Below are 20217 nucleotides of genomic sequence, written 5' to 3'. Positions count from 1 at the left end.
TTCTTTCAAATTCTTAGTGATATATTGTATATAATTTTGGAAGGTAGTTGGAAGAGGAGGGGAGGGGGGTAGGGGGAGATTTACTATAAGCAAAAATGTAAATTGTGCCAACAGGCCAATTTGCGATGCTCCTTCCGTCCATGCGCCTGATGCTAACATAGCAAGTGAAAATTATGAACTAAGAAATTTCCCAATTATTTTATACAAAGATGAGAGTTTTGTAAGACAATAAAAAATATTTTATGCTTACATTGTTTGTAATTATAGAATACTAAAGGCAGCAAATTTTAACCAATAATTTTAATTATAGAAATATTCAGATCGTTCACAAGATCATGGAAAACTTTGAGCCTATTAAGACGACTTTGAAAAAGCTTAAGGTTTTAGAGGAAGGAAATACGATTTAAAAAATTAACATTAGAAAAATTAGTAAATAATCAAAATGATTTAATAAGAGACGTTTTTAAAATTTAAATTTTTATTCTGCTTTTTTTAGAATCCAATAAAAATTTATATTCAAATTAAAAATTTTGATTAAAAAAATAAAATGTAATCTTTTTATAAATCTTTTAAGGGAAGTTGGTAATTCCTAATTTCATGAAAAAAAAATTAATATATATTACATAAATTTTTAAATATAATTTTCGTATACATAAAATATATAAAGATATACAATAAATTTTTTAAAAATATATATAATAAACTAAATTTGACGGGAATATTTTAATCCCATATAAATCTGAAATAAAATTAAAGGCGCTGGGGCACGTTGAATCAGTAGTCATTGTTTTATAAAAACTATTATATATTTTAAATAAAATTTAACTATTGATGAAAATAATAATTTGAACAATATTACAAGTAAATTTGGTTGTCAGAGCAATTGGATAATGTATATATTTTTTGTTAAAAACTAAAAATAATTTTCTTTATAATGATTGTGCTTAATTTACTTAAAAAAATGTAAAATGAACATTTAGAATAGCTTTAGTATTTATACCCGCTTGAGAGATAAAGAATGTGTACATTTTTGATGCTTTTTATATCGTTATGGAACAAGTTATTATTTTTTTAAAACATAATATAATAAAAAAAACTAATCTCAATTATCTTATATTTTGTATAATATATATCTTCATAATGTGGATTATCACAGAAAGAAAAGCAATGAAAAGATTATATATGATAGTGCAATATATTATATAATAATAACGGAGATATTTTTTGTTTGTTTAAAAATTATTACGAATTTCACATCAAATGAAATTTTGACCAAAAATATTTAAGTGGAAATTTTTTAAAAAAAAATGAGAACTAAATCTATATTATCAGAATATAAATTTTACATTTTTAAAGAAAATATATCTCTTTTAAAGCAATAATATATTATTTTATCGTTGTTTTCAAATCTTCAAAAGTAAATAATTATTTATGATTTTGCATTGAGAAATATTACATCAACAATATTTTTTTAAAAATATTTAAATTTAAAAAAATAATAAATAATATATAAGTATAATATAAGTAATGTATATAGTATTGACCCGTGATATATATTTTTGTATTTCTAGTATCCGTACTAATTTGATGATATTTAGTTTAGTAACCATTGGCATAATTATTCACTGGAATCAGTTGAGGCTAATATTGTATTAAAAAATATATAAATGTAGAATTACAGAATCATATGATAAATATCTGTAAGATTATGAATATAAAATTTAAAAGAAAACATCTTATATAATATAATTTTATCAAAAACATTCTAAAATTAAAGTTTTGATAAACATCTATAAAAATAAGGGGTTCAAATTAAAACAAAATATGTTGTGTGAAATTTTTTTTAATTCAGTTCAGCTGATTCAATAAATAGATTTAGTAAAAGGTAGAAGATTTATATGTTAAATATTATAGCTATCAAAATTATCTTATAATAAAAAATTACTATGAAGAAAAACACTGTATTGTTGTAACGTTAGTTGGTAAACTTTCAAATAAAAATTAGAATCTTCTAACCAATCAAAAAGCTAATAACCCACTAAGGGTCCTACCCAATACCCCAAAAGGGTTTTGAAATCTTCAATCAAAGAAAAAATTATCAGTTTGCAAATAGAAAAACTCATTGTTTTTCTTGAAAAACATAAAAAATTGAAATTTTATTATTTAATTTTTGAAGTGAAGGAATATATAGAGAAATATAGACTTTTTAAATTAAAAATGTGTAAATTTACGAGTGTTTTCAAACAGCATTATAAATGTTGAAAGTTATTTTTGCCAATTCAATACATATTATTATTTCTTAAAAACCTCTAAAGAATTCGTCATCATGTAAGGGGGAGGTCCGGCATTCAAAAATAAACTTTCTGCAAGATCAGATACACTTTCTTCACCACTTCCGCCTTCTCCTAATTCATCATCACAATCTTCGGCATGATAAACGGGCGATGAACGATTATAAATAAGGGATGGCTTATTTTTGTTATTATTCACAATAATATCCTTGAGGGAGAAATCAAAATGATTCACAGGTAGTGGGCCTGCCATCAATGGAGCCGCTGCAGCAGTAAACACTATTATTGATTATTTAATTATGTAATTTTGAATTATATTTCTTGTAAACATTTTATTAGCGATAAATATATTAAAACTAAGTGCCTCCTTATCGTTTGCATTATATTTGTTTGCTAATTTTTTCCAATTGAAGGTCATAATTTTTATATTATTTTGTAATTTTTTTTGCATGTGTAGTGTTGATAAATTTCTAGCCAAGTCGACTTAGCTGCAAATGGGGTTTGGAACCTGGCCCAAGTCAATGAAAGAGCCATATAAGTCGACCCATTGGGTTTTCTCGATTATTTGATACATAAAAAAGTTGTGGCTAATATGTTTAAGACGAGTTAAACAATTTATATCAGAAATAATTCTTTTTACTAATTTATTTTGAACTTACAATTAGCATTATAAAAATTTAACTGACCAGCAGGTCGGCTCATGTCTGAGTTAGTATTTTTGATACTATCTAAGGTTTGAAGTCATAAGATACTCATATTTTAGTAGTGTTGTTAAACGGCTTATTTTGAGCCCATTTTTAAAATCGGCTAGCTTAATATTTTATTAGGATAATTTTATGCAAGCCTTAAGATTGTGTTCATAGGTGGCATAACTGTTTGAACATCTATTAACGAAATCTAGAGGTTTAATTGAGTTAGCCGTTTTTTAAATCGGCTCAAATCGAGCCGTTTAACAACACTATATTTTAGCAATACTACACATGTGTTTTCCATTCTTATTAATTTTAATACTCCAGTTTTAATTGAGACCTGCACACAAGTCGGGCCATATTTTGATTTTTTTTAATAGGCTGGGCCTGTAATTTATTTAAAAAATACCCAAGCTGGGTCAGGCCGGAAATTTTTTTTAAAAAAATACCCATGCCGAGCCGTATATTTTAAATCGCCATTATTAGCTATAAAAATTAAAAATAAATATAATATATTTTTTAAAAAAATCCGTGCCAGGTAGAGGTCTGAAAATTTATTTTTAAAAAAAATCCGAGCTGGGCTGTGCAAAAGGTGTCACTGCAGGTCTCTGAATTATATAGGTACAAGTTTTAAAATAATATTATTTCTATTTCAGAAAATATTTAAAGATACCTTTAATCTTTAATCACTATGACAGCTAATTTTAGAAAAGAAATAAAATATGCATTTATTACAGGGTTGTGCATTTGACTGGTCAAATCAAATTTTTTTAGACAATATAACCTTATTTTATATATAATAGTAAAAAATAAATTTATGCAATATTAAATTATATTCTAAATTCTATAATTAATGTTTTGCTCTCCGTGGCGCTTGTACTGATTTATATCAATATTAAAATATTTTTAATCAATTTTAGGTTGATATACCCTACCATTTTCCTGTTGTCGAGAAAATCGATATTAGAGATCTGCAAAAGTAGGCCCGGCCTGTACCCGGCCCAAACGGGCTTTGTGCCAGGCCTAATATTTTTTTTAAATCGAGCCGGGCCAGGTCTTTAATTTTTTTAAAATATATCTAAGTTTAACAATTTTATGTTGAATATTTTAGGTAAAATAAAAATATGTGATTTTATTTATAAAGTAGACGCCATATAACATATATCGTTTATTTTGAGTAATTATAAGAATTAATTTCTATATTTAAATAAATTCGAGACTGGCCAGCGAAATTTTTTAAAAAATTTTGGGTTCGGGCAGGGCTTGAAAAATTTCGTCCGATGCAGATCACTAATCGATATATTTTCTTGGTATGAATATTACCCCAAATCTTCAACATTCTACTGAAAAAGAAGTATAATTAGGAAAGTTAGTAAAATATTTGACAATTCTATTAATGTTCAAGGTAGATAAATCTTATTCCAACAACTCGAGGTCAAAATCGGATTGTTTTTTATAAAAGTTACTGCTTTCCACATATTTTGGCTATTAAATATACCGCAGCTTTTATTTTTGAAATTTATTTTACTTAAAATAGTTGATTATTAACATCTTGTAAAATGCCTAATTCTTATTTTATATCACGCTTCATCAAACTCACTACTACTAAGATGCTACCCTTACATTGAGAACCCAATAAATAATCAGCAGTGTGAGCTGAGCATATGTATTTTGATTGTTTTTTCTTTGCAAACGTATTTTCCAAATTAAGCATCGTTTTTTACGTGGGCCAAAGCATATTTATCCCTTTACAATTACAACAAGATAGCGATATGTTAAAGAATAATTTAAAATTTTTCGTCCAAAATATTTCTTCATTTAATATATTATTGGTAATTTCTTTTGCAAATATCCAACTTCTTCAACAGCTGCTTACATATTTCTATTTGCTCCTTACATTTTATTGACGATGCCCATATTGTTTGGGTAATTGTACATAATGTAATATAAATTGTAGTAATTTTCTCAAACCATGCTTTAGTTTTAGAAAAATATTATATTTATTTATATATTGATATCCAATCAAATTAATAATGAGAAACTTTTATTTTTATATTTTGAAATGAAATTCTAATATTTTAATATAAAATTTGTATTAAATCGATGCCTTTATGATTGATACAAACATATTTTTAAATAAATTGTAACCTAATTAGATTATGCTTTAAATATATATTAATTAATTAAATCAATATAATTATTCATTATATTTTATAGATTTGACCAGCTCAAATACTCCTTCGATCAATTGGCCGACTTGCCAACCCTGATTTATTATAATTAATAAAGGATTTATTAACTTCTAGCATGAGGATAATTTAAATGAGTCGGTGACAATAGATCTGTTGGGATATTGTTATTGGTTATAATTGGGGATAAGATATTAGTCCCATGATTAAGGAAGTTGTGTTGAAAAGTGGTGAAGGCTAGATATTTATATTTATTGTTGTAATAAAATTAAAAAATATACATAATAAATTGCAATATGAAGCATTATTTTATGAAGTATATTTTATGATCTCAGGTCAGAAGTCAGGACCCTTTTTGATCCCTATTTGTGGTTTTAGATATTTTTAGATCTTGTTGGCGTTTCCAGATGAGGGAGAGGGGTGCAAGCATTTTTTTTAGATAATGCTCATTTTTATCCGATGAAGATGATAATAATATTGGCTAAAAACTACCATTAATGTATCTGTGATTTTAGATAAATTTTACTTCTTTTTACCGAGTTGAAGGTGACGCCAGTGTCGCTTCCTCGTATTATTTAGGTTATCGTGAAATTAAGAAACAATTTGAAAATTTCAAGTCATATAAGAGAAGAAATGAAACTGTCGTTCTTTGATGAATTGATATATAAATATTTGTGATCGTATTTTAACTACCGTATAAAGAAATTAAAGATCCTAATAAACAAAAAATAACTATATATTTAAATAATCTTAGAAAAAACTATTTTTAATCAGCATCACTCTAATTAAATAAATATAGGCTTCTGCGAGTATTTGCCTTTACAGATATGTTACATTCTAGCAGGGTATATTTCTTTTATAATGTATAGGATTTCTATTATTTTTCAGGCGAAAAAAGTCGTGCTTGTTAACACCTCAAAGGAAGAAAAGAGAAATGGGTGTATAATTATATCAACAGAATAATGGTATATAATACCATATTTAACAATGGATCAAAATTTAACGTTAGTTTTATATCCTGATTATATAGGTGTGGTGTTGTATAGGAGGGTAAAATCTAAAACGTTTATATTTTTCAGATAAGTCTATAAATGACATAAAATAAAAATATAAATCTATATTAAGTCAAGCTTTGATTCCATCAGATATATTTATCCCTGGTAAACTTAGGGTGGCGGGGAATTAACGAAGTCGTGAATTTTCAATTATAATTATAAAAAATATATATAAAATTGCCTTTTATAAATTAAGGAAACTTAAAGTACCGAAAAGTTTATGATTGAATGTTAATCGAATTCAACAGTCTAATATAAAAGTTATTTTATACTATGTATTGCAGGTGGCGAAAAAACGTGTCTAGCCAAGGTGGGATGAGTTTGTTGATATGGGTTGACATTGAGATCCATGTTTCCATTGAGAGTTCCAAACCGATCGTATTTTCCATTGTGTTGTCCACTTAGATTAACTATTCGTTTCATAATCAAATATATTAGCTTTATAATAACCTAAAGAATGAGTAAAAAGGATTTCTTTTTAGCTCAGACCTTAAATCTAATATCCTGAATTAATAAAAGTTTAAAAATGATGTGTTCAAAAAAAACAAAGATATAATATAACCTATACTGTTGTGATTGTTATTTATATTAGGATCTGGGGCATTGTGATGATGATGCAGACTTAAATGACTAAAATCTGTTAGAATACCATTAGGAGACATTCCATTGAGGGTTGAGATGTGATGGCCACTTAAGTCGTGGGAAGTCATCATAGGGTTATGATTAAAACAATTTGCAGCAAAGGCGAAAGTGGGTGAATGAGGTGCAATGCCTAAATAAAAAATTATCAGAGAACTGCAAACATGATCATGAAGTTATATCTTATTATATTATAAATAAAGATAAGCCAGATCTGTTAAAAGCTCAAATACTAGGGATGTAAATATTTTTTATAGGAAAGGATAGGGAGATATTTCATCTTTTTCAAAATATCGGTTATCAAACAAGGTCATAAAATTTCCAATCCAATAAAATGAGGTTTTGAAAAACTATTTCACATTTCATAATATATTTGGTTATTTGAAAATTTTCGCAGGCAACAAAGATAATATATTTATATTTAGAAAAGATTGGCGATTATAAATTAAGTTTTCGGTGGAAATATATATTTTGCTTGTAGTGGGTGGTGATTGACCTTAACTGTTCGTATTATGTGGTGATTGACCTTAACTGTTCGTATCATGTGGTCAATCGAACTTATATTTACAGTGATGAGAGAACATTAATTTCAATAAAATATGGATAATGGAATATATAGTTGTTATGAGTTTATTTTGAACATATTCGAGAGAAGTATATTATAAAATAGGTATATTTTATGATATCACGATTGTCCTTTTATATGAGCATATTTTACATTCAGATTTATTATGCATGAAGGACTTAAAACTATTTAGATGTTCTATCGTGGGCAAATAGTGAGGAAATGGGGGGAGGGAGATAAACGTAGAGTTGTGAGGAAAAGCGTAATTAAAATATACAACAATATATGTCCTAAAAATAAAAGTATTAAATTAACATAAATTTTAAAACTAACAAAGTTTGTTGTCATTTAAAAAATGAGGAGACAAATTATAATAGTCAATTGAAATATTATTATTTGTGAAATTAGGCTAAATTCAATTAATCCGCTTAATGACTTGTATTAAGAGCTATGGTGAAACGAATTAATATTTTTTTCTATTACTAATAATTTATTCCGATTTTTTCAAGAACCGAGTTGAAAATAATATCGACTAACGCAATGTATTAATTTTAAACTAGTGTTGTTAAAAGGTTTTTTAAAACGACTAACTTAATATTTTAGCAAGATAAATATTGCATAAGCCTAGAGATTTCGTGAATAGATGTCTTATTTTTGTGCCATCTATGGGCAAAATCTTCAGGCTTGCGTAATATTTTTCTGGATAAAATATTGAGATAGCCGTTTTTAAAAATCGACCCGTTTAACAACATTAAATAGAACCAAGATATATTTAATCAATATTATCTAGTGCTGTTAAGTAACGTCAAAAAAGTAACGTCGTTAAAGGAACGCGATTCGTTACCTTCTTTTAAAGGTAACGCGTTTCTTTTTTTTGACCAAAATGTTACCTTATATTTTTTTCAACAAAAAGAAAACCGTATTTTATTGTATTATTAAATTACTTTTATTTATTTTTTTAATTAATAATATAAATAACTTAATCCGAGTTTTAATTCATATCAACCACTCACTGCCTTCATTTAAATTTAAAATTCTCGTTGTTAATTTTTTGTCGAAATTAATATTCAATCAAAATTCAAAGTAAATGTTAATAATGATATTATTATTCTTATAATTTATTTTAAGAATATAATGTCCATAGTATTTAATTCTTCAGTTGAAGATGATTAAACCCTTCCCTGGCCCCAATTTGAAATATATTTTAAACCAATAAAAAAAATTAATGGGACTAAGTCTACACTTTGGAAATGTAAAAAATCATATCCCAACACAAATATTTCAACCTCAATGTCCAGCAGTTCAAACTTAAAAAGCATTTGAAGGTAAAAAAGATAAATTAATATATCATTATTTTAAATATTACTTTAATAGAATAATATTTTGAAAAGCTTAATCATGGAATTAAAATATAAGTAGGGCTGTGTCAATATTAAATATTGGATCTGTACCGATATTTAGAATTTTCCAAAAATATCTGAGAGGGCCGATACCTGTAAAAAACAGATCCGATTTTTTTACTTTTCTTTTCTTATTTTATTTTATGTTATGTATACTTATTTTACATTATTATAATATTTTCTAAATAATTTTTTTTAAACAATGCAGAAGCACAACATTCTTTAAATTTTATTCTTTTATAAAATAGATTTATAGTATTTTAAAAGTTTTTTTTATTAAAATAGAAAGGAACACCCAAAGTTTTAATTATTTTAAATCTTTTTAAATAATAACGCCAATTTTATTAATTATACTTTAAATAAAAGAATATTTTTAAATATGGTATCTGAATTATGGAAGTATTTTACAAAAGACAGAGATAATTTAGCAAAATGTGTTATCTGTGGAATCATCTGAGTTTACCTTCAGTACGTCAGGGGATATAGATACTCCATATCGTAGAAGCTTATTGCCAAAAAATCTAGAGGCTCTCGTATTTATTTTAAAAAATCTAATAACTATAATTTTACATATTAAATACAATTTTATAATTCATACCAACATAAATTGGATATATTATCAAATATATGTTTTTAAATTATAGTCATAATTGTAGAAATAAAAAAAATTAAATTAAATGCATAATTTGATTTTTCGCATAAAAAATATTGATTTCTTAATTATATTTGGTTCAATATAAATATCGGATCAGTATCAGTATTGCATCAGTTTTGGAGCAATATCGGATCGGATCGGTGAAAATATGTGACGGCACAGCCCTAAATATAAGCAATTAAATTATGTTACAGTATTGAGCTGGAAACCAACATTAAAAACCCAAAATTAACAAAATATTGGTGTTAAAAGTATTTTATTGAGTTTTTTATATCTTTTATTTCTTTTTTTAGTATTGCTACTGGTTTGACTATAATTGTTAATAAATTTGAAGAATAAAAAATAGTGATTTTAAAAAACTTTGTTTAAATATTAAATAAATATGAAAGAGTGGCGTAGCCAGGATTTATCCAATAACAAAATTTTACAGAGAATTTCATTATAGATTTTATTTATTATTAAATATATAACATCCCATTATTTAACCAGTTGTGTTGAGCACTAAGCACTCTTGTTTGTCTGATCAAAATTTTGAAATCAATTGTTGGTAAAAATAAATAAACAATTGTTACATAAATATGTTATCTTATAATTTTATTTATAAAACGATCTTATATATTCTTTTTGTATAGTTTTATTTTATTATATATTGTCTGAAAAAAATAAATATTATTTTTGTAAATATTTAATTTTTAAGTAACGAGTAGCCCGTTACTTTTTTGAAAGTCGGTAACGTGCGTTTCTTTTTTAAAAAGGTAACGAGTAATGGTAACGCGTTTCTTTTTTGTAGTAACGTTTACAGCACTAATATTATCATTTATAGCTAATTAGAAATTTATAAAATAAATTAAAAGTAACGAGAGAAGAAAAAAAATAAAAATATTAGAAATAATATAAAATTTTGTCAAATTCCAGTCATTTTAAAATTAAGGTTCATATTCAATCAAATCCGAGAAAATGGCTCTCCAGTTCTAAACTCCTGTGTTTATTTAATCTTAAGCATCTAAAAAAATTAGCGTAGGCTGATCTGGGTTGACTCCTACCCAAATACCAGAGATATGATATTAATGTAAACATTCATTTTAAGAGTTAAAAGTAATGGTATAACAGAAGTAACACTAACATAATAATCAATTTTTTAGCAACTAAAAAATATACAAGAATAAAATATATGAGAAGCTTGGAAAACACTAATATTAAAGATTTGAATAAAGTCAAATGGAATCAATGATTGCATAAAATTTGATATATCTCATTTCTTAAGTACAGAATAGAAATTGATCTAAATTAAATAAATATATATATTTAGTTTTTGTTATAATAGACTTGTCTTATGATCCATTTTTTAAAATTAAATTAAAATTACCTTGTATTGCAGGATAGATAAAAGGATTGGCGAACGTGGGAGATATGAATTTTGTTGGCAGTCCATAATTCCTATTCATGAAGCTATTGCTGGTGTGAATGTTAAGGTGATTAATGGAATCTTTTAAAAGTTGATATTTGGAGAAAAAGATCTATATTATGAACATTAAACTAAATCATATAATTTCTTTCTTTCTTTATAAAAAGATGGAGACTGATCTAGTACCATAAATAATTGGCTTGCCTCAAAATGGAAAATAAGATGGAAGTCCTTTGTATCAAATCATGGTTATAAAATAATATATAAAATTCAATTTCTTTCTATCTTTTTTAAATCTCAGTAAAAGAAGAAACGATTATCAGCTTAAACACAGATGCAGAAATGGAGATTAAATTGTTAAGACAAGATGATTGAAAAATTTTATTGTGGTAAATTTTTAGTATATTCATTTTGTAAATTTATATTCATTTATTTATAGCACATGTCCTTGTCCTTTTTGGGTGGACATGTTGTAAATAATAAAATATTTATACTTAGATATATAGTATTATAATGTCGATCAAATGTTTTTATTTTATTGGTTGTAAAAAATATAAAGTATATTGATTATTATTATACTATTGGATTTGATATGAAAAATAAAGTGTGATACACTTTTGTACCTCTTTGATACGATAAATTTTAAACTACAAGAATCACACTTGATTTTTCATATCAAATCCAATAGTATAATAATAATAATCAATATACTTTATTTTTACAATCAATAAAATAAAAACATTTGATTGGCATTCTTTTAAATATAATACTATATATATAAGTATAAATATTTTATTGTTTACAACAGCAAGATATAAGTATCTTATATATATTCTATTTTTTTATAAGATATTATCTGTATATAAATATATTATTTTATAAGGAATCTAAGTTCTTTTTAAAAGACCAGCCCAACTCTGACGATTGTCAAAGAAAATCAATGTTATTCATTTATAATTGCAAGAAATTTGTAAATACAAATAAATAGTTGTTTAATTTTATAGTTATTATGTCAAAGTTTAATCTAAAATGATTTAATTGTGAGTATATTCTTAATTACCCTATAAAAATTTTGTATTTTTGGGTGCAAAAAATACAAATAATTTAGTCAGGTTTTATTGATTTCAAATGTATATTCAACTTGAAATACTATTATTCATTATGTAATAAATTAAACATTAGTCCAAAGAAAAACAATTATTTTATAAACATAATCTCCACAAAGATCCTTTTATTAGGCTCTCTTGTATTTTACCATTATATTTTCCCTTTCTATTATCCCTTTAATCATTCTAGGATTAGACTAGGGCCCAGCAGCAGAAGGCCAGTCACCTATATTGATATAAAAAGGATTATGTAAAATTTTAAAATAACTTCCAAGTTTGAGATTAGTAGCAACCGAAACTGCTTGTAGAACTTCTTTGGGTTGAGCTTTTTTACATTCCACCTAGTGACATTTTAATTTTTAAAAAAATATTATGAATATTAAGTTGCCTTAGTAGCAAAATATTTTATCTCTAACATAAAAAATTAGCATTTCCACTAAAATTAAACTTTTTTTAGAAAAAGTAATCTTATTCAAGATTATAAAATAAAATATATTTTATAGTTTACCATTTTATTGCTGATTTCATGGTAATGTATTTCGCAAACTTTTTCAGCAATGTCTTCTGTTTCAAATGTTATAAAACCAAATCCTTTTGTTTAATATTGTAATTTTTATAAGCTTATATATGATTAAGAATAGGGTTATGTTGATCAACAATTTTTATATGAATTTATTTAATATCCATCTCTAAACCAATGTGATCCAATTTTTATAATAAACTATGGGCTAAACAAGAAACACTTTAGAATTATCTAGAAACAAACCAAAATTTTTTATAGGATTAGTGAATTTTTTTATAAATATTATTTATAGGCTGATTTGATTAAATTTTCTTATTAGATCCAATAATTTTATAATATTTAAAAATATATTTGTATAAATAAAAAAGCATTCTTATATAATTGAAGTGAATTTTTTTTAAAAAATTTTTAAATGGACCAGGCTAAAATTTCTAAAAAAATAACTAAGTATATCATGTCAAACAAAAAAATTCACACAAAGATAGGCCAGCCAGGGCATTAAAATTCTGGCATATTTTTTTATGAAGTAGAAGTTTGCAAATTGCAAAATATCAAGCACAAGCTAGTTTTATGTCTAGCCCATCCAAATGTGCTCCAAACCCAGTTCCAATCTTATTTTTGTCCAGCCCAGGCCAGTTTTTTATAATTCAGAAAAATATCCTATAAAAAAAATATCCAAAGATGATGAGGATTTCAATCTTATTATTTTTAATAGCAATAAACATAAAATGTAAGAAAAGAAAGAAGAAATTGTATTTATGAAAGGATGATCATAGTAGCAGGTCATTAAATCTTATATATTATAAACAAGATATAATATATTATTTTAACAAAGTTAGGCTTTAGATTTTTATCTTTCTATTCTTTATTTAGCAGATGTGGCATCTCTACTTCTTGCATGCTCAGTCCATTTATTTTTTTGCCCTGCCTAGCCCAAATAAAACTTTTTCAGACATCACCCAGCCTGGCTGAATTGAAAACTATAATTTCAACTTTATATTTTGATTAATACTTTTGAAAAAAATTACACTGGGATTGGGAAAAAAATTTTGGCCCAGGCTTGACAACATGTTCAAAAATTATAATGAACCAGAGCAGGCAAGGTTGGGCTTTGTAAGGCCTCCAGTATGAATTGCCAGCCTAGCTTATTAATGTTTTATGTACTATTTGCTTGTCTCCAACCTGACTGCAGAGTTGGGCAGACTACAAATACTTGTATCTAAGATACAAGATCCTTTTGTATCTTGCAGTATCTTATTGACTTTTTAATAAGATACTAGTATCAGTATCTAAGATCTTTTATTTTGAAAAGAATCTTATATCTTTTTCATTTTCTTTAAAAAAAATAGATTCTTTTTATTATTCATGTTTAAAACATTTACATATCACACAATGTAACTTTATTTTCTTCGTAGAATCTTGTATTATTTTTTCCTGCTATATTTTAAATATATTGATAACCAAAATTAGTTGGAAATTTTAATTTGTAAAATGTCTAATATTCATAGTGAAGATGAAATTCAGGAGATAGGTTCTCCTGAATCAAATTCGAATCTTAAAATTCTAGATGAAAAATTTTATAAGGTAATTCATGTGAAAAAGGACAAGGTACAAGATGAATGTCAAAATTGCAAAAGTAAAAAAGTTATTAAAGGTTCAACAAACTCCTCTACAAACTTTGTTAAACATATTAAAGTATATTATACATTTTTATTTTATAATTATTTTATATAATAATACCTATACTTAAGTCCCTCTTAGATAATTGTTATTTTAAAATTTTTTAAAGAAGATGGTTGATATCAAATTAAAATCATTTTGGATATATATTGATTTTATAATCTTATAAATTATGATTTTTGCAAGTTCTCTTATTAGAGGAAATATTTAAGCAAAAATTGATATATAACATTAGATAATTTTATAAGGCTCTTAATAAAATTATTATAATAAGGTAGAATTTAACTTTATTAGTTACTTTTATTTATTTATGATATAAGTAAAATTACATTACAGTATTTACAAAATTTAATCAATTAAAATGCATAAAAGAAAATTGTTATGTATTTAATAATTAAATAATATAATGTTGTACATTATTTTCATATTTTTTATATATAATTAATATTTTGCTAGAAATATATAAAAAAAATGTGAAAAGAAATTTAAATGAATATTACAAATTCAAGAATTAATAAGTCATATTAGAAAATAAAATTATTTAAAAAAATACATAAATATCACAAACAAGTAATGATAAATACTTATTAAAGATAATGAATAAAATAAAATAAGTATATTTTTTTAGAGATGCCATTTAGCCATATACTCCGAATATAAGTTATATTTAAAACAACACAGAAAAAAACCTGCAAAATATAACACCATAAAAATATGATTCAACCTAGTATATCAGAATCATTTAATGCAATTAATAAAATAAAACCTATAATAACCCAAAATAAAATTGATATGTGCATTTATTGTCAAGGGTTTACACCCTTTGAGCCTAGTTGAACAGTCTTAATTTGTTACAATGATGGAAGGTTAGATAATTTATTTTAATTTTTTTATAAATTATTTTCGAAGATAACAAGAGAAACCCTTGAAAGGCATAAAGATTGGCATGTAGAAGAATGCCTGGCACACATTCATTTGATAAAATTGCCAGAATATGGGATTTCTGATAAACTATTGCTACTGTCACAGATAATGCATCCAGTTTTGTAAAAGTCATTTACTGAATATGGTGCAAAATTAAATGCTCTTGACAATGATTTTGAGGATCTATTAGAGTTCAATGATGGTTTGTAGAGATTTTTTTTATATTTTTTTTAAATCTTTAGATGATATAAACAAAATAATATTACCCAGGCACATCAGATGTGCCTGCCACACTTTGTCCTTAATTGCAACTAAGGATATTATTTCATCAATATTAAGCTCAAAGAATTTTGGAAAGATTCATTTTGGACTAATGGGGAAATGCACAAAATAATGGAATGCATGTGAAAGGCCCAAATCTTCTGAAAAGATAAAGGAGATTACAGGTGGTATTTAGTTAAAGGTTCCATGCATAAAGAGGTGGAACAGTTTATATGATAGTTTGACCTCATTATTAAAATAAAAATCCAATTTTAAATTATTATTTGAAACAATTGATTGTACTAATTTAAAAGAAATGGATATTGTATATATGAGAAATATTGTAAAGTTTTAGGCCATGTAGCAATTGCATTAGAAAAACTACTAAGTCAGAGTAGTACATTTTATGGGGAATTAGTGCCCATACTATTTGTAGTTAAAAGGGAATTAGGCAAACTTGAGCATTCAAGTTTACAATATTGTCTACCTCTATTAAAAGCTGTCCAAAATGCTATGGGTAAAAGATGAAATTTTTTTTCTTATGATGAATATAATGAGGCCTTTTTGGCTTCATTAACATATCCATATTTTAAGAACCTATGGATTGAATCTGATGATAAAAAAATATATTACTAAATGAAGCCTTAAATTTAGCATCTAGTATACCATCAAGCTCATGCTATATCACCAATACATTTAATATCTAATAAAGGAAATGATGATTATTTTTCATTTGGTGAAACAAATGTTGAGTTCAACAACACAAACAACATTGAGCTCGATGTTTTAGATTATATTAAAGACCACCTAAAAACACTAGAAATGCTTAATTTTTATCCTTTAATTAGGGAAATTTTTAAATATAATAGTCCCATACCTTCATCAGCTACTGTTGATAGGTTATTTAGTTTTGGCATAATGTTAAATACGCCAAAAAGGCAAAGGATCATAATAAATTATTTGAAAAAATAAACATTTGATTTAATTTATTCTTTACTTATTTGCAAATTTTCAACCCCCATAAAATATACTACTATCCCTTCCCTGTTTATGCTATTAATGGGAAAAAATAATATTAAAATCCCTGGTTATTATAATTAATTCATCAATAAATATTTTATTAATTATTGCAAATATTCATTCTAATTATATGAGTATGCTATGTTCTGCAAATAAATAATAAAAACCATATTTTATAAACTATTCTAATTTAATTGGTAATGATAATTTAAAAGTATCTTGTATTTAAGATACTCTAATTTAGCAAAAGATACTTATATTTTGAAAAAGATACTAATATCTGTATCTAAGATTCATTTTTTTATAAAATCTGTATCTAGATTCTTTTTCCGGAGGACTTACCAAACTCTGCCTGACTATTATAATTTTTTTTAATTTATCTGGCCTAGCATTTGATCTTTTAGATGGGTTAAGCTTTACAGATCTCTAACAACTATTAAAAATAGAAATTGGTTTATAAACACCAGATATCATCTGCAAAAGTCAAAATGTTAGTTGGATTTTTATCTTTGATCATTTTAGACCCTGCTTTGAATTTTTAATCATTATTTAGAGTAATTTGTGCCGTATTTTGTAATGATTGTTTCAAAGAAAATAATAAATATGAGTAGTAAATAAATATTAAAAAGTAGAGCTCTGCAAATCCATTTTTTTTGGTGAAGTATGGCCCAGAATTTAAATTAAATTTTAAGCCCAAGATGGGCTCAAGTTTTTTATATCTATTATTAGCCCAAGCCTAGCCTAAATTTTAAACAAGAAAATGTTTCATTTATTTTATAAAAAAAATTACATTTAAATCCAGTCAAATATATTTTTTAAATAATATGCCTGAGATAAACAATTTTCCAACTGATTAAATGATATAATTTTAAAAAATAGGTAAATCAGCCTGGCCCAAATTTCCAAATTAAGACAGGATCTAATTATTTATGTTATTGAATTATTTGGTCCATTCTGGGTCAGCTTGAATACAAGTCTCTGATAAATATGTTGATTACAAGATTTGGATTTTTTTTATATCTTAAGGTATACAAAAATTTAATTAAATCAACATATTATTTCATACTTATAATTTTACAAAGATAAATCTAATTAAAGTGTTTTAGAGAATATCCAAAAATAATGAGATTTATGAATATAAAAACCTTATAAGAATCATGAAATTGAACATGGTCTAGCTATATTTTTATAAATTATTATTTTAAAATAATACATATTACTGCTCATGCAATGTTTGTCATTATAAGGATTTAAATGTGAATAAAAACAAATATATTTTAACTTTTTTAAAAAATTTATACTCACTTTTGATTTTTAATTATGATGATATAATAAACCCAATGGCTATTATAGAAGATGTTCTTTTTAGATGTATAACATTTATAAACAAAAAAGAATAATGATAATATTTAAAGCTATAAGGTTATTCTATTATTAAAATAAGAGACTAATGATCACTGTAATTAAGTTTTACATATATGTATAAAGTTTGTGATACATACCTCTGTGTCTATTGGTGTTTTTATCAAACATTAACATTGCATCTTCAATCTATTTTTATATCAATATTTTAATAAATATTATTAATAACTTTGCCAAACGTTTCAAAATATTGCTTGATGTCATCAATGTTTGTTATAACAGATATACCACCTATAAAAACCTTTTTGGTTTTGGTTATAAGCTTAAAAAATTTTAGAAAATTATATTTTATATAAAAAATAATTTGAGAATCTATTTTGAAAAATTAAATAATGAAATTAAAATTATTTATAAATCATGTTTTTAATATATAATAATGAGAAAAATAAATGGCAGATCAAAACATTAATTTAAATACAAATAAATTTAGAATCAATTAAAACTTACTTTTGGCTGACCCTTTTTGGGAAATGCAATCTTTGGATCAATCTGTTATAACATTTATATAAAATATATATTAATAAAATATGATTATATAAGAATAAACAGAATGTATTATATATTTTAAAAATATAATTTACGATTTTATTATCAAGTTCGTGTTGAGATATGGCTAGAACTTTTTCGATTGACTTAGGATCAACAAAGGTTACAAACCCAAATTTTCTTGAACGTTTAGTTGCTGGGTCTTTCATTATCATGCATTCTTCTACTTCGCCAAATTTACTAAAATATTCCCTGAGTGATTCTATTGTAAAGTAAATTTTATAATCATAAAAATTTGAATACCGGTGGAAGTTTGCCAGCTTAATCCTCCAACAAACATTTTTCTATAAAAAACATGTAAATAAAGATGATTTAACTTTACCCATTTTCTAAATTTTCTCGTTCCTCCGAATTATTAGAATCAGTATCGCCCATGTTTAAATGATTGTCTTTATATAATATTTACATTTAATCTTTCGAGCGAATAAATTTGAATAAATTAAACTAAATCTATCTAAGACTAAGGATTACGCGCGAATTTAAATTATATCATATAATTAATTTTAAAAAAATTCTATTATAAATATATCATAATTTATTTTGTTGCATTATGTGATGGCGCGAAATATTATAATAGAAATAATAGTAAATAAAATTTAAGCCAAATAATCGTCATTTGATTTGATTGTCATTTGGAGATAAATAACAAATAAGTTAATTTAACATATATATCCACAAAAAACATATATATATAGTATACATATTTGAATATTATTAATGACATTTAATTTTGATAACTATAAAAAACTTTATGACCATCTAATTTTATGATAATAATAATCGAAAATAATCTGAACATAAATAAAAATTATATATCTATTCAAATTTATTTTAAAAATAAATTAATTTGATGCAATTTATATTTATAATAACAAAAATATTAAGATATTTTTAAGGATTAAATGCAAAGGACAACATTTAAAATTATTTTATTTATCAAATAATAACTTCTTTTTAATTTCGTAAAGTTTCATTAAGAGTAGTTAGGTTAAAAAGCCAGAATTGGTCGATTTCTAAGAAAGGCCCGATTAAGACTTTAATCAAATAAATATTTTATAAGCCTAGATATTTGGTCATAGATGGCAGATAAGATTGGATTTTTATTTGAAAATCTCTAGGTTTACGTGATTATATTTTGATTCAATTCTTAATCAAGCCGTTTTTTAAAAATAGATCCAAATCGGACTTTTTAACAAGATTACTAATAGGCTGTTATTTATTTTTCAGCATATTATTCAAAATTTTTAGTATATTTGAAAAGATGTTTTCGTAATAACAAAATTGTCAGTATTTTATTTATCCTACCAGTATAAATATTAATATGAAGTACCTTCGAGTTCGTTATAAGATCATTTTTCCAGTGTTTAATAGATTTGACTTGTCAGTAAATTTTCTTGTATTTATTTGTCATTAATATACTTTTCTATAAATTATTTTATGATATTTAATTTTTACTATGATATAAACTTAACTAAAATTTAACCTCAAAACCCGTGCCGAATTTAAATATTAACATAAGTCGTGTATTTGCTTTTTTAAACTTTTTACTGACATAAACTTTTACGCATAGAGCTACTGCAGCCTCAAAATTGGATATTTCTTCTCATTTTAAATTGACCCCCATGTATCTCTTCTTACCCATTTTGATAAGTGTGAGAAGAATCACGTTTTGCTCTGATTACGAGGACAAAAATTAATCCAAAATTATCTTATGATATTGCAGAAAATTTCAATTTTTGAGGCCGATCAAATGAAAAAAGGAGGCTGATCAGAAAATATAAAATACATATTATTTCTTTTTGATCATAAAAATTATGACTTTACTCTTATATTTTTATATTAAAAGT

The 20217-nt window shown here is 24.7% G+C and overlaps 1 protein-coding gene across 2 annotated transcripts; it reads right to left on the bottom strand.

Annotated features, from left to right (window-relative positions):
- Positions 1-1381: 1381 nt before the first annotated feature.
- Positions 1382-18929, bottom strand: LOC135923126 (uncharacterized). 2 transcript variants are annotated; one of them, XM_065457711.1, is made up of 14 exons: positions 18693-18929; positions 18614-18654; positions 18406-18572; positions 18272-18313; positions 17994-18086; positions 17905-17953; positions 12503-12585; positions 12263-12335; positions 10850-10969; positions 6874-6996; positions 6497-6634; positions 5281-5406; positions 2308-2570; positions 1382-1641 (listed from the first exon to the last, which is right to left on the bottom strand). In XM_065457711.1, exons 1-14 carry the CDS (start codon positions 18743-18745, stop codon positions 1600-1602), a joined length of 1413 nt encoding a protein of 470 aa, XP_065313783.1. In that variant the 5' UTR covers positions 18746-18929; the 3' UTR covers positions 1382-1599. The 2 variants fall into 2 exon arrangements, with proteins under 2 accessions (XP_065313783.1, XP_065313782.1); XM_065457710.1 differs by having other exon boundaries at positions 1387-1641; positions 6787-6996; positions 18693-18925.
- Between the last annotated feature and the right edge of the window lie 1288 nt (positions 18930-20217).

This window comes from Gordionus sp. m RMFG-2023, chromosome 2, assembly GCF_954871325.1.
Source record: "Gordionus sp. m RMFG-2023 chromosome 2, tfGorSpeb1-WG-v2, whole genome shotgun sequence".
Classification (NCBI taxonomy): domain Eukaryota; kingdom Metazoa; phylum Nematomorpha; class Gordioida; order Chordodea; family Parachordodidae; genus Gordionus; species Gordionus sp. m RMFG-2023.
Note: the sequence above shows the minus strand (reverse complement) of the source record. Positions and strands in the feature narration are given on the sequence as shown.